Source organism: Trachemys scripta, chromosome 13, assembly GCF_013100865.1.
Source record: "Trachemys scripta elegans isolate TJP31775 chromosome 13, CAS_Tse_1.0, whole genome shotgun sequence".
In the NCBI taxonomy this organism is placed as follows: Eukaryota; Metazoa; Chordata; order Testudines; family Emydidae; genus Trachemys; species Trachemys scripta.
In genome coordinates, this window is record NC_048310.1 from 36334549 (window position 1) to 36347424 (window position 12876).

At 48.5% G+C, this 12876-nt stretch overlaps 1 protein-coding gene across 2 annotated transcripts in view; it reads left to right on the forward strand.

The window, feature by feature from the left end:
* GNAO1 (G protein subunit alpha o1) overlaps positions 1 to 12876 on the forward strand; it is a 312517-nt gene that overhangs the window by 297147 nt on the left and 2494 nt on the right. For both annotated transcript variants that reach the window (XM_034788552.1, XM_034788551.1), the window contains exon 7: positions 707 to 860. In XM_034788552.1, coding sequence (XP_034644443.1) covers positions 707 to 860 — 154 coding nt within the window. The remainder of the gene's footprint in view (positions 1 to 706; positions 861 to 12876) is intronic.

Sequence of the window (12876 nt, forward strand, 5' to 3'; positions counted from 1 at the left end):
CAGCAGAAAAGATAGGCCATGCAATGTGGGGCCTGGGTATCTGAGGAAGGACATGGTTATGATTTCAATAAATAGGTTGATTTGATGGGGGTGAGGAAGAGCCTGCCGTCTGCTTTATTCTCCAGTCCTGACCATTTTCTAGTTCCCCTGAATTTGAAAGCAAGATAGATCACTTTATGACCAATAACAACAATATGTAATTCTGCAGACTTAGATGAGAGTAATGAAATGTCGTGCTTCTGGGCACCCATGGATAACTGCAAGATTCAGGAAGTATGCGCCTCCACCCCCATGTTCTGCACTGTACAGGTGGTCAGATACATTATGGGGGCTTTTCATCTTTCTTTGAAGCTTCAGGTATTGGTGACGGCTAGAAGCAGACCTCTGGTCCAATCAAGAATGGCAAATGGGAGGCGATGTCATCATGGGAGGCTCTGTTGCTGTCCTATGCGCTCTACTAGGATTCTGTTCTGTTGAATACTAAGTAACTGCAAGTGGATTTGATCTGATGAGAATAAAACTGTCTCCATGTCTTTTGTAACTGTCTTGTGTTATTTGAGTGTCCTGTGTTTGAAAACCTGCTTTCTAACCACTCCCCAGAGTTTGGTTTGGTAAATGGTCTCCTTTCCTAAACCTAACTCTTTCTCTCTCTCTCTCCCCCCTGCCTGTCTCTCTCTTTTCCTTTCTGACCTGCTTCCCGGTGTAGAACCGCATGCATGAGTCTCTCATGCTCTTCGACTCCATCTGTAACAACAAATTCTTCATCGATACCTCCATCATTCTCTTCCTCAACAAGAAAGACCTATTTGCCGAGAAGATCAAGAAATCAGCCCTGACCATCTGCTTCCCTGAATATACAGGTATGTGTCATGACTCGGACAGCCCAGCCTACCAGTCAGGAAGCAAAAGACGAAAGACGTAATCTTGCAACACTGGGGTGCAGATGAGAAGTGACACTTGATGTGCCCTAAAGTTAGATGGTGCCTTGAGAGGGTTAGTATCGATGGGTGTCTTACGGACAGTTCTTGTGGGGGTGACACTGAATGGTCCTATGCTGTCAATGGGACACGCAAACCTCAAGACACCATATGAACTTATGAAGCACCAAAATACAAAACGCCACCAATAACTAATAGAACAATAGAACAACGTTAATTGTAGTAATATTAAGAATGTATTTTCTCCTTTCTTATAAGCTCATGATCAAACTCTGCTCATGGATCTACTTCTGATATGTTTAGTAGGTTTAACTTTGGAGGAAATCACCAGCCAATGATTGTAAGGTCTCAGTCCTGCAAACACTTACACGTATAGGAGCATGGGGACCTCCTAAGTCATTGAGACTAGTCCCCTACTATAGCAAGCAACCCTGACATATCATCCCAGTCAGACTTATACACATGCCTAACTTTATTACTGTGAGTCATCCCACTGATATCAATGGAACAACTCAGGGTTGTAAAGTTCACTACATGTGTAAAGAACAAATCATGTCAAACCAATCTGATAGCTTTCTTTGATAGGATGACAAGTCTTGTGGATAAGGGAGAAGCTGTGGATGTGGTATACCTAACTTTAGTAAGGCATTTGATACGGTCTCGCATGATATTCTTATTGATAAACTAGTCAAATACAATTTAGATGGGGCTACTATAAGGTGGGTGAATAACTGGCTGGATAACCGTACTCAGAGAGTTGTTATTAATGGTTCCCAATCCTGCTGGAAAGGCGTAACGAGTGGGGTACCGCAGGGGTCTGTTTTGGGACCAGCTCTGTTCAATATCTTCATTAACGACTTAGATATTGGCATATAAAGTATGCTTATTAAGTTTGCGGATGATACCAAACTGGGAGGGATTGCAACTGCTTTGGAGGATAGGGTCATAATTCAAAATGATCTGGACAAATTGGAGAAATGGTCTGAGTTAAACAGGATGAAGTTTAACAAAGACAAATGCAAAGTGCTCCACTTAGGAAGGAACGCTCAGTTTCACACATACAGAATGGGAAGAGACTGTCTAGGAAGGAGTATGGCAGAAAGGGATCTAGGGGTTATAGTGGAACACAAGCTAAATATGAGTCAACAGTGGGATGCTATTGCAAAAAAAGCAAACATGATTCTGGGATGCATTAACAGGTGTGTTGTGAGCAAGACACGAGAAGTCATTCTTCCGCTCTACTCTGCTCTGGTTAGGCCTCAGCTGGAGTACTGTGTCCAGTTCTGGGCACCGCATTTCAAGAAAGATGTGGAGAAATAGGAAAGGGTCCAGAGAAGAGCAACAAGAATGATTAAAGGTCTTGAGAACATGACCTATGAAGGAAGGCTGAAAGAATTGGGTTTGTTTAGTTTGGAAAAGAGAAGACTGAGAGGGGACATGATAGCAGTTTTCAGGTATCTAAAAGGGTGTCATAAGGAGGAGGGAGAGAACTTGTTCACCTTAGCCTCTAAGGATAGAGACAAGAAGCAATGGGCTTAAACTGCAGCAAGGGAGGTCTAGGTTGGACATTAGGAAAAAGTTCCTAACTGTCAGGGTGGTTAAACACTGGAATAAATTGCCTAGGGAGGTTGTGGAATCTCCATCTCTGAAGATATTTAAGAGTAGGTTAGATAAATGTCTATCAGGGATGGTCTAGACAGTCTTTGGTCCTGCCATGTGGGCAGGGGACTGGACTCGATGACCTCTCGAGGTCCCTTCCAGTTCTAGAATCTATGAATCTATGTGTAGGTGTTTGCAGGACTGGGGCCTGAGTTACCTACTGACAGTATGGCCCCTTCTTCAAGAGGGTGGGGTCTTCAGAGCAATCCATCTTCTGGTGTTTGCTTTGGCTACAGCTGGTTGGTTGTCAGAGCAAAAAGTGACAAAAGGTCATTTTTTGTTTTTAAGGGAAATTCATGGCACACAATAGGTTAATGCAGTGTTTCTCAAACTGGGGTCATCGCTGGTGTAGGGAAAGCCCCTGGCAGGTCAGGCCAGTTTGTTTACCTGCCCTGTCCGCAGGTCCGGCCGATTGCGGCTCCCACTGGCCGCGGTTCGCTGCTTCGGGCCAATGGGAGCTGCTGGAAGCGGCACGGGCCGAGGGACATACTGGCCACCGCTTCCAGCAGCTCCCATTGGCCTGCAGCAGCAAACCACGGCCAGTGGGAGCCGCGATCGGCCGGACCTACGGACAGGGCAGATAAACAAACCGGTCTGACCCGCCAGGGGCTTTCCCTACACAAGCGGTGACCCCAGTTTGAGAAACACTGGTTTAATGGATATTAAGTTGTTTGTTGTGGGAAATTATGAGAAAAAGTCAAATAAATATCCTTTACAATACAATATAAACTATTGAACCCCATTGAGTAACGTTTACCAAACAATTTAAACCCTTCAAAAACAACAAAAAAACCAGACTGCATTAAAATGATAGGCAGCTACATTGTCTAGAGGTTCATGATGGAGTCTTGCTCCAGTAGCAGGATGGCTGGGATGACAAGGACCAATGATTTTTAGAGTGAAAAAACCCCTAAAAGTTAGTGTTTTTCTAACAGAAGTAATGGCTGTGACAACCATACAGCGTAGTTACGGCAGCCCCGTCTCTCCGACAGGAGCATAGGAGTTACCAGACTGGATCAGACATGTGGTCCATCTAGACCAGTATCGGGCTTCCAGCAGTGGCCAGTACTAGATGTAAGGTGTAATAACCTCATAAGAAGGCAGATGTTGGAGAATCTGCCCCCCACATTAGGTCTCGTATATAGAGAGATCTCAGATTGATACATGTACAGAGAGAACTTGACATGCATGTTTAGAGCAACATACAATCTTTAAATAATCAACATCACCCCAGTGAGATAAGTATGATTACCTCCATTTTACAGATTGGGCACTTCTCTGTGCTTCAGTTTCCCCAAGACACACAATAAGTCAGTGGTGGAGCTGGGTCTAGAAGGCATATTTCCCCAGCTGCTTGTCCCGCCTACTCTATTAGACCACGTGGCCCTTCTGGTCTCTTGCCCAAGACTCCATAGCAAAACAAAAGCAGAGAATGCAGGACTTTCTGACTGCAAGTCCCATGCTCATCCATCCAGGCCATGGTGCCGAAGTGAATGGTTTGCCCCAGAATTGGCATCTTTAGCAAAAATCCAATGTTAGTTATGTTACCATCCAAACAGATGGAGAATGAGCCAGTTCAAGGAGTGAGAAGCACAACAGACTTTGGCAAGATTATTTTACGCTCTTGAGCCTATGTGTGTGCTGCAGAGGGACTTTCTCACTACACTTTTACACGTCATTCAGCTAAATCATATGCTACCCTCGCCCTCAACCAAATCCGTACATACAGGTCCATGCACATTAAAGGGCAGAATGCAGGGTAAGTACATAACTCCCACACTATGCGGATGACAGAAAGAAGACAAAAGCCTTTAATGTAGAACATTCCAATAGTTAAAATGGAACAGCCCCAGAGCAGAGGGAACATGAGGCTTCCACCCACAATTATATAGTTAGGAATGGTCAGCCAATCGAGCAGTCCAATTGGCCAATCATTCCCCTTCTTGAATAATGAGGACAACATTTGAATTTTGCAGAGGACATGATTGTGAATCATGAAAATAAAAGTCTTCTCTGCGATTCAGTCACAAACCAGAACAAAATATTTTATCCCTCTTCTTAATGATTTATTAATGGCAAAATCCTATTTCTCTTTAATAAATTAAGGGGGGAGAAACTTAACCCATATGACTGACAGCTCAATGGACCACTATGGCATTAGAATAATAAGGGGCTCAAATCATTCATTGAAACACTCACAGTCTGTGGAAGAACCAGTTATACACTGAGCCCTATGGCTGCACTTCTTAAACCAACCTGAAGAAGACCTCTGGGTAAGCATGAAAGTTGGTCTCTCACCAACAGAAGCTAGTCCAATAAAAGCTATTCCCTCACCCACCTTGTCTCTAACATCCTGAGATCAACATGGCTACAATAACACTGCATACTTCTTAAACTGTGTTATTTCGTGTCTTTGGATAGGTTTCTAGCCTACAGCCCTTACTCATGTGAGGAAAGGCTGCAGGATTGGGCCCAGTGGTTCTTAGCAAGTGCAGGGATGTTTTTACAAAATTTTGCGCTAATTTGTTTCTCACATATTTATTCCCTTGAAAATTGTTAGGTTTTGTGAAATTTCAGGAGAAAGGCATTCTGCAGGCAAAAAGCTGTGAAATCACAAAATCCCAGGTTTGCCCAGGGAAAACAGCTTGGCTTGGAAAACATAGCATGAAAAGGTCTTGGAAACCAAGAAACAATTCTGAATTTGCAACAAGAGGCAAAACTGCTCAAGATTCTGAAGGCTTCAAAATGTGTTATGAATATTTCGCACACCTCTGAAATCTCTCTTCTAGAGCTCGGCTTTAGTGACCATGAAGGAGATTCTTTAATAAGGCTGCTAGACACAGTCAGACCCTCTGGTCATTCTCTCTGACTCCAAGACTAACAGAGCCAATGCTGCCTAGTGCTCACCAACAGGGTCTCCCTTTGTCCTAGTCAGGAATAAGCAAGAATGGAATGGACTGCTAGCTATCAAATAATCCTCCATAGCCTTCTGAAACAGGTTTCTACACTGCTGGGGCACCGTGTTGTGGCTACATCTGGGGATCAGCTCTCACCTGGTCTGATGCCCTCTCCATTAGTTGCTCGCTCCATGGTCTCTCTCTGAACTCGAGATGCTTCCTCTTCATACCTTGGGCCTCCAGCCAGGTCACAATAGTCCTCCCCTTCTGGGGTATCAAAGTCCCACTGGACAAATTGTCTATCTGTGGTTTAGTCAATCTTCTGACCCACTTTGAAGTTTAGGCCACTTTCCCAGTGGCCAGTAGGGGAACTGAGGCCCACCCACTACTCTGGGTTCCAGCCCAGGGACCCTATAACCAGCGACCAGAGTCTGCTCAAGCTCTGGCCCTGTTGCTGTGTCCCTGAGCTCTTCCCTACCTCTTCTCTTCTCATCTTCTGGCCCATTTCTGGGTTTATCCCTGCAGCTTCCTCCACTTCCTGTGGCTACTTCACCCCTCTCAACTTCCTGCTAGAGTCTGTAGTCCAAGGCAAGATACCAGGGCTTACTGTCCCCCTAGAACTCCTCCTTGTCCCTAGCCAACTCCCCCCCTCTCTCTAGGAGGTGATTACAGATCACCTTCCTGCAGCCCTTTTCTCTTATCACCAACTCCCTCCCTTTGTAAGCCTAGCCAAGCTCCTCCCCCAGCTGGGTTTCATCAGCCATTAGGCCTATCAGTAGGGTGAGCATATTTCCCGATGGTGAATATGGGACACCTGGGAACATTACTCAGATTCAAATGAGTTGAATGGCAATCAATCAGAACTATGCAGTACAAACACACAAATTGACATCAAGTTGACTGTGCCCTTGTTAAAAAGAAATACTGCGGAGTTGGATTTCTTTTTATTTACCTTCTTATCTTTAAGGCTTTAGGGTTCACACAGGGAGAGGTGACACACACACACACACACATTCCCGAAAACCTCTCTCACATGGGGAGGTGACTAACTGATCCAACCCTCCCTGCCAGGCGCTCTCTGCCCTCCATGTCTGTCTGAGATTCCGGGACGCATCCACCTATCCTGATACCTGGTGCCACATCTTCCCGAGGCATCCTGTGGAGGGGCACGCAGGGTCACATGCCCCCCCTCCCCAGATTTCTGCCAGGATTCACACCAGAATATGGCTAGCAGCAGCCTTTTGGCACTGTGCAGGAGGGAAGGGATGGGAGCTGCTTCCAACTGCAGGTGGGGGAAGGGATGACCTGGCCTGTGTCTTTGCAGAGCTCATCTTCTGCACCCCCACCCCACCCCACCCCTGCTCCCCCATGGCTGGAAGCAGCTTGTCCCTTCCCAGCTGCACACTGTTGAAAGGCAGTTAAGACCTGCAGGCTGCTGCTGGCCACCGACATAACCCAGCCACCTCCTGTCCCCCGGCTAAAGAGCAGGCAAGAAGGGATTAAGCCCTAAGGATGTATTGTGCACCAGGCCCCAGGGAACCCGACTGCAGGGGCTACAGCCAACCGGGCCAGAGAGGTGGCTCAGCACGGGAGGGTGCCTAGGGATGGAGCAGCCCCACACTCCCTGGGGGCACGACCCCGGGTGTGGGGAGAGTGAAGAGGTTGCTAAGCCCCTGCCTAGGGGGCTGCTGTGAAGCCTGCAGGTTCGGGGCAGGAACAGGCTGGAAATCACTGCCCCCACCCCCCCAGAGCTTAGCTGAGGGGTGGAGAGGCTTCCCCGTGCCAGCGCTGTGCAGGGCTTTGGTACATGCAGGGCTGGGCTCCTCCTGGCCAGAGGGTCTTGGGCCCCAGGCCAGAGGGTCTTGGGCTTTCCCAGAACACCAGCCCAGCCGGAGGCAGTGGGGGAGGGAAGGAACCTGTCGGCCAGGCTGCTGGTGAGCTGAGCACTCCGAGCAGGGGCTGGTTCTCCGCACAGCCCTGGGAGCAGGACGCGCCCCATCCGGGGGGATATGGAGGCACGGCGGGGCTGGGGCAGGGAGTGAAGGGGCAAAGCAGAGAGAGGACAGCCAGAGGGGGCGCATGTCAAGGGCCAATGGGTGGGCAGCAGAGGCGACACCTGGCGCCTGCCCGCACGCACCAGCCATTTTACAGGGTGCTCGTTTTACAGCAGTCCAGGGATGGTGCCGTGGGTGCGCTGACCCATGAGCTGCACCCACGTATCATCGCTCACCTGTTGGGTGTGTGCACCAGCGCACACCCTGTCGTGTCTCAGCGCGTACTTATCCCATAGATGAATGGTAACAAGGCTGAAACAAATCAAATACAAGTAACAGAGTCAGGATTAATCCTCCCAAGAGAGTAGTTCCACTGGTCCTGAGGAAACCCAGGGATGGATTGAAGGCGATAATCAGCTGCACCTGTTCAACAATCCTCTTGTGCATCGTTTGCTAACCCATCCCCCACAGCCCTTCCTCAGCTGGAAGGAGAAGTGACTTCAGCTTCTTTCTAAATAGCCTCCCCCTTCTCTCCTCTCTCACCCCTCCCCAGCTCTGCACTTCTCCAGAGGATGGGCCAGGTGCTCAAAGGAGATGCTGAGCAGAGTGGAGCAGGGCCAGTAGAGTGGGGGAGCAGATGAGGAAAGAGAAGGCAATGGAAGAGCTTGAGAAAAGACAGACCCCTCCTGAGTTAAGCTTGGCCTTGAAGGAGAGCTCTGGCTGGCATAGAGGCTTTTCCATGGGTGCCAAATTTTTGTCCAAATCAGATCAATGCTCCATTTGACAGAGCACAATAATCCACATGATCTTGTGTGTGACTGCTGATTACAGCTCCCAACATACCTGAGAACTGATCATCCCCTCGTATGGGCTTCCCTGGGATTTGGATGCAGGCAGCCAACAGGCTCATTGGGCCCCAGCTGTGTTCCCCTTCCCAAGAAAATGGCAACCTCCTGTTTAGGATACAGCACAGCAGACTATGTACCGTCCCTCTGAGGCTTAAGCCAACCGCCTTCTCTCCTTTAGATGTGAGCTAACATGGGGATCTTGGCTCCTCCAAGAAATAGCATTAAAATAAAGGAACGGAGCCAGAGAAATTGAGCTTGAAAAGGAAAATAAATCTCCAGATAATAGCAGCTCTTCAGAAGATGACTGGCTCGGGGCATTTCAGTAAGGGGCCAGGCCTCGACGCTCTCACCATCATAAGCTGCTTACTGTAATAACATGTATTTTTCAGCTGTAACAACTGATCCTCCGCTCTCTTCTGACCATCAAGCCACCATTTGACAAAGACTTTGAGTCTAATAGGCTGTAGGAGCCGGATAGGCCCCTTAGCGAACACAGGCCTTTCTGGACATTTCATTTACACAGTACAAACTGTTGCAGCAGCATGTGGCGTGGGACCTCAAAATGGGCCCAAGACAACGCTGGCCTCCACCCACCCCCTGGCTTGGGTAAGGTGACGAGGTTCTCAGAATGCACCCCCAGAAGCCTGTCACTGAAGACCGTCCGGGGAAGAGGTGAGACCTGTCACTTAGGTGGGACCAGGCTGCCGATGGAGGGTGGAGCTCTGTCTCACCCTAGTCAAGGGGCTATTTCCCCTACCCCTGCCTAGAAAGGAGCCTGGTGCTTCTTCCCCTGTGGGGAGTCCACATATGTCCTCTCCCCTCACTCCTGGGCTGGGTCTACCACAGGCAGGGCCTCACTCTTGTCAGCTTGGGTGATGCCACCACCTGCCAGCCTGACAGTAATGCTGCTGGTGTGATCCAGCAGCCCCCGGTCAGGGTGGTGCCCATGCCTGGAATCACAGCTGTCGCTGCTCTCCCAATGGCAGGACCTGGAGGGTGTGGCTTCCCGCAGCCACAGCAGCGCCCCCTGCTGGAGAGGGTGCTGAGTACAAAATAAGACACTGAAGAGTCCTATTATAAGGCTCCAAATTTCCACGACTGACTACCAGAAAATGGGATTGTCTATGGGAAAAACAGGACACCTGGTGACTTTACATGGGCGAGTATTCAAATATGGCTGAGTTTGGCAGCCCAAGTCCAGACAGATAGATAGATGTTGCAATGTGCCATCTGCAATCAGGAGCGAGGGGCAACGTAACAGGCACTTACCCGCTCTGAAAAAAAGGAGATGCAGGGAGCAGCTGCAGGTCACAAAATGGCCCCTTTAGGGCTACAGCTGCTTGGCTCTGCTGGATTTAAAGGGCCACCTCCCAGAAAGGCTAGAGGGAGGGAAGAGAGTTACCCTGCACTGGACTGAGTTAGTAGGAAGCAGGAAGATGCCAAGGAAGGTGCCCATGGGGAAGGAGCTGCACTGGTACCCGTCACTGCTATCTCACAGTGCCAGAAGGTGGTATCAGGGACAGTGGTTTTTCCCTTGTTGTTTTTACTCAGAGATTAGACGTAAAGGGGAGCCCGGAGTGGGGAAGCTGCTAAAAGCAAAGATCCCCCTCTTATTTCAGTTTACTTTAACCCCTGTCGCCTGCTTTCACTGCCGATTCCTTATACCTCACAGCTGGGCAGGATCTGTCCTACGTGCATTCCAGACAGGAACAGATTTGGGGTTCTCTGTTAGCCTGGTATAGCTAGTCCAGTCTATACGCCACTATTGCAGCCCCCAGATTCCAGGGTCAGGCATAGGTCGGGCTGCTCTGACTTCTGACCATCTGCCCACAACCTCAAGTGTCCATGACGACAGCCAACAATAGGGGAGCACAGGGGCATCCCAGCCAAAGCCCCTGCCCAGAAGGCTAGGAGGGCAGATGGTTTAGAGCAGGCTCCCCTCCCATTTAGCTGAGATCTAGCCAGGACACACACACACACACCACTATGAGAAGGGAAGGGGGGGTCTCAATCACCTGCTTAGAACCACTCTGCCTGCTTGGCGCTACACCAGGAAATTCTCAGATAGGTCATAGTGCCACTATGGAGCTGGAACAGAGGCTAGAATCTGGCTTCTTGTGTGCAGGCGTTTCATTCCTTGGCTACACCATTCACTGCCTCCAACGTACTCACATGAGCAAGAGCCACAACAGGATGTCCCTGGAAAGCAGCAGCAGCAGGTCTCTGCTGCATGTGTGGTTTGTGGAAACTTCCTTCTTCTTGGTTTGTAATAGGAATAATAGTGATGGCCTTAGAGTCTACGCTTCATAAACCTAGCAGCAATTTCTTACCCTGTCTATGCCTCCACCAGGAACATTATACCTTAATTAGATGGGTCTCATCTCACCGCGACAAAAGCATCATTGTTCTGAACAAGTGAGCAGAAGCGTCACTCTGAGCCATCTTCACACATCAGCTCCATGTCTGGCCAAACTTCCTGTTCAATTTATTTTTCTTCTTAGCCACATTTTAGTGAATGTCAATGCTGCTGAATGATGCAGCCTTGACAGCTCTGGAGAGCGAAGCCCCGACGTAGAGACAGGCCCAGTCTGAAAACTGGGTGTCTCCCCTCTGTGGAAAAGTTGGGATCCTGATTAAAATTTTGTAGTTGGCCCCAACTCTGTAAGAAACCTAAACCCCAAATCTCAACCCCCCTGAACTGTGGGAAAGTACAGGCCAGAGCTGCACAGCAATCTATCCTGCCAATGCTGACCAGAAGAGACCACTGCTAGGAGTGACAAAGTAGATCAGTCTCCATGTGTCACCATCAGTCCTTGGGCTCCCAGTTGTGTCAGCTCATTAGAGAGGGTGGTTAACTAGCTACTAGAGTATCAGAGGGGTAGCCGTGTTAGTCTGAATCTGTAAAAAACAACAGAGGGTCCTGTGGCACCTTTAAGACTAACAGAAGTATTGGGAGCATAAGCTTTCGTGGGTAAGAACCTCACTTCTTCAGATGCATCTGAAGAAGTGAGGTTCTTACCCACGAAAGCTTATGCTCCCAATACTTCTGTTAGTCTTAAAGGTGCCACAGGACCCTCTGTTGTTTTTTACAGATTCAGACTAACACGGCTACCCCTCTGATACTCTAGTAGCTAGTTAACCACCCTCTCTAATGAGCTGACACAACTGGGAGCCCAAGGACTGATGGTGACACATGGAGACTGATCTACTTTGTCACTCCTAGCAGTGGTCTCTTCTGGTCAGCATTGGCAGGATAGATTGCTGTGCAGCTCTGGCCTGTACTTTCCCACAGTTCAGGGGGGTTGAGATTTGGGGTTTAGGTTTCTTACAGAGTTGGGGCCAACTACAAAATTTTAATCAGGATCCCAACTTTTCCACAGAGGGGAGACACCCAGTTTTCAGACTGGGCCTGTCTCTACGTCGGGGCTTCGCTCTCCAGAGCTGTCAAGGCTGCATCATTCAGCAGCATTGACATTCACTAAAATGTGGCTAAGAAGAAAAATAAATTGAACAGGAAGTTTGGCCAGACATGGAGCTGATGTGTGAAGATGGCTCAGAGTGACGCTTCTGCTCACTTGTTCAGAACAATGATGCTTTTGTCGCGGTGAGATGAGACCCATCTAATTAAGGTATAATGTTCCTGGTGGAGGCATAGACAGGGTAAGAAATTGCTGCTAGGTTTATGAAGCGTAGACTCTAAGGCCAGCACCATTATCCCTATTACAAAAACTTTGTGCATATGGGCCTAGTGTCCAAACCTGAGTTTGGTGCCTCGTGGTTCTTTACTTTTCCTGTAGCCTTATGTCTCTAACCACTACAGGAATAGGAGGAGCATGGGGAATGCAGCTCCCAGGTTTGCTGTAGGAATTTGAGTTGCAGGTGGAATGCAGAAAATCAAGCTCACATTTAAGCCTTGAAATACATTTTCATTTCAGCTTGTAGCAGTAGTTACATGGACTCAACCGTCATCATTTTTTCCCATTGTAACACTTGTGGAAAGGACCAACATGTTGCAAGATGATCTCCATGGGCCCAGTTTCTTTTCCCAATGCATTAACCGGGGCAAAATAGTGAGATTCCACAGCATAGCTTGGACTGTAGTAACCTGGGGGCTGGGTGGAGCTTTGGCTGAGTCAAGCACTATTGGTGCTTAGGACAGGCCTACACTTAAAAAACTGCACTGTAGCGGTTTTAGTGAAGCGTAGTTAACCCATCTCCCGCAGAGGCGGTAGTTCTGTTGATGGGGAAGCCCTCTGTCTACACCAGGGGTTAGGTGAGCAGATCTGCGTCGCTCGGGGGTGTACATTTTTCATACCCCCGAGTGATGTAGTTATGCCAATGTGGGTTTGTAGTGTAGACCTGGCCTTCGTTTTCCAGGTTTGTACTGATGCGCACTGATTAGCAGTTCCCATGAAATCACTGTACCTGACCCCGCTGTCCCTACCGCTGCTGTCAATTAGGAGTGACTCCATTAAAGTTAGTGTGGTACAAAGCAGGTGTGAACACTAACTTTCTGATACTTTTCCTCTCGCACCATCTC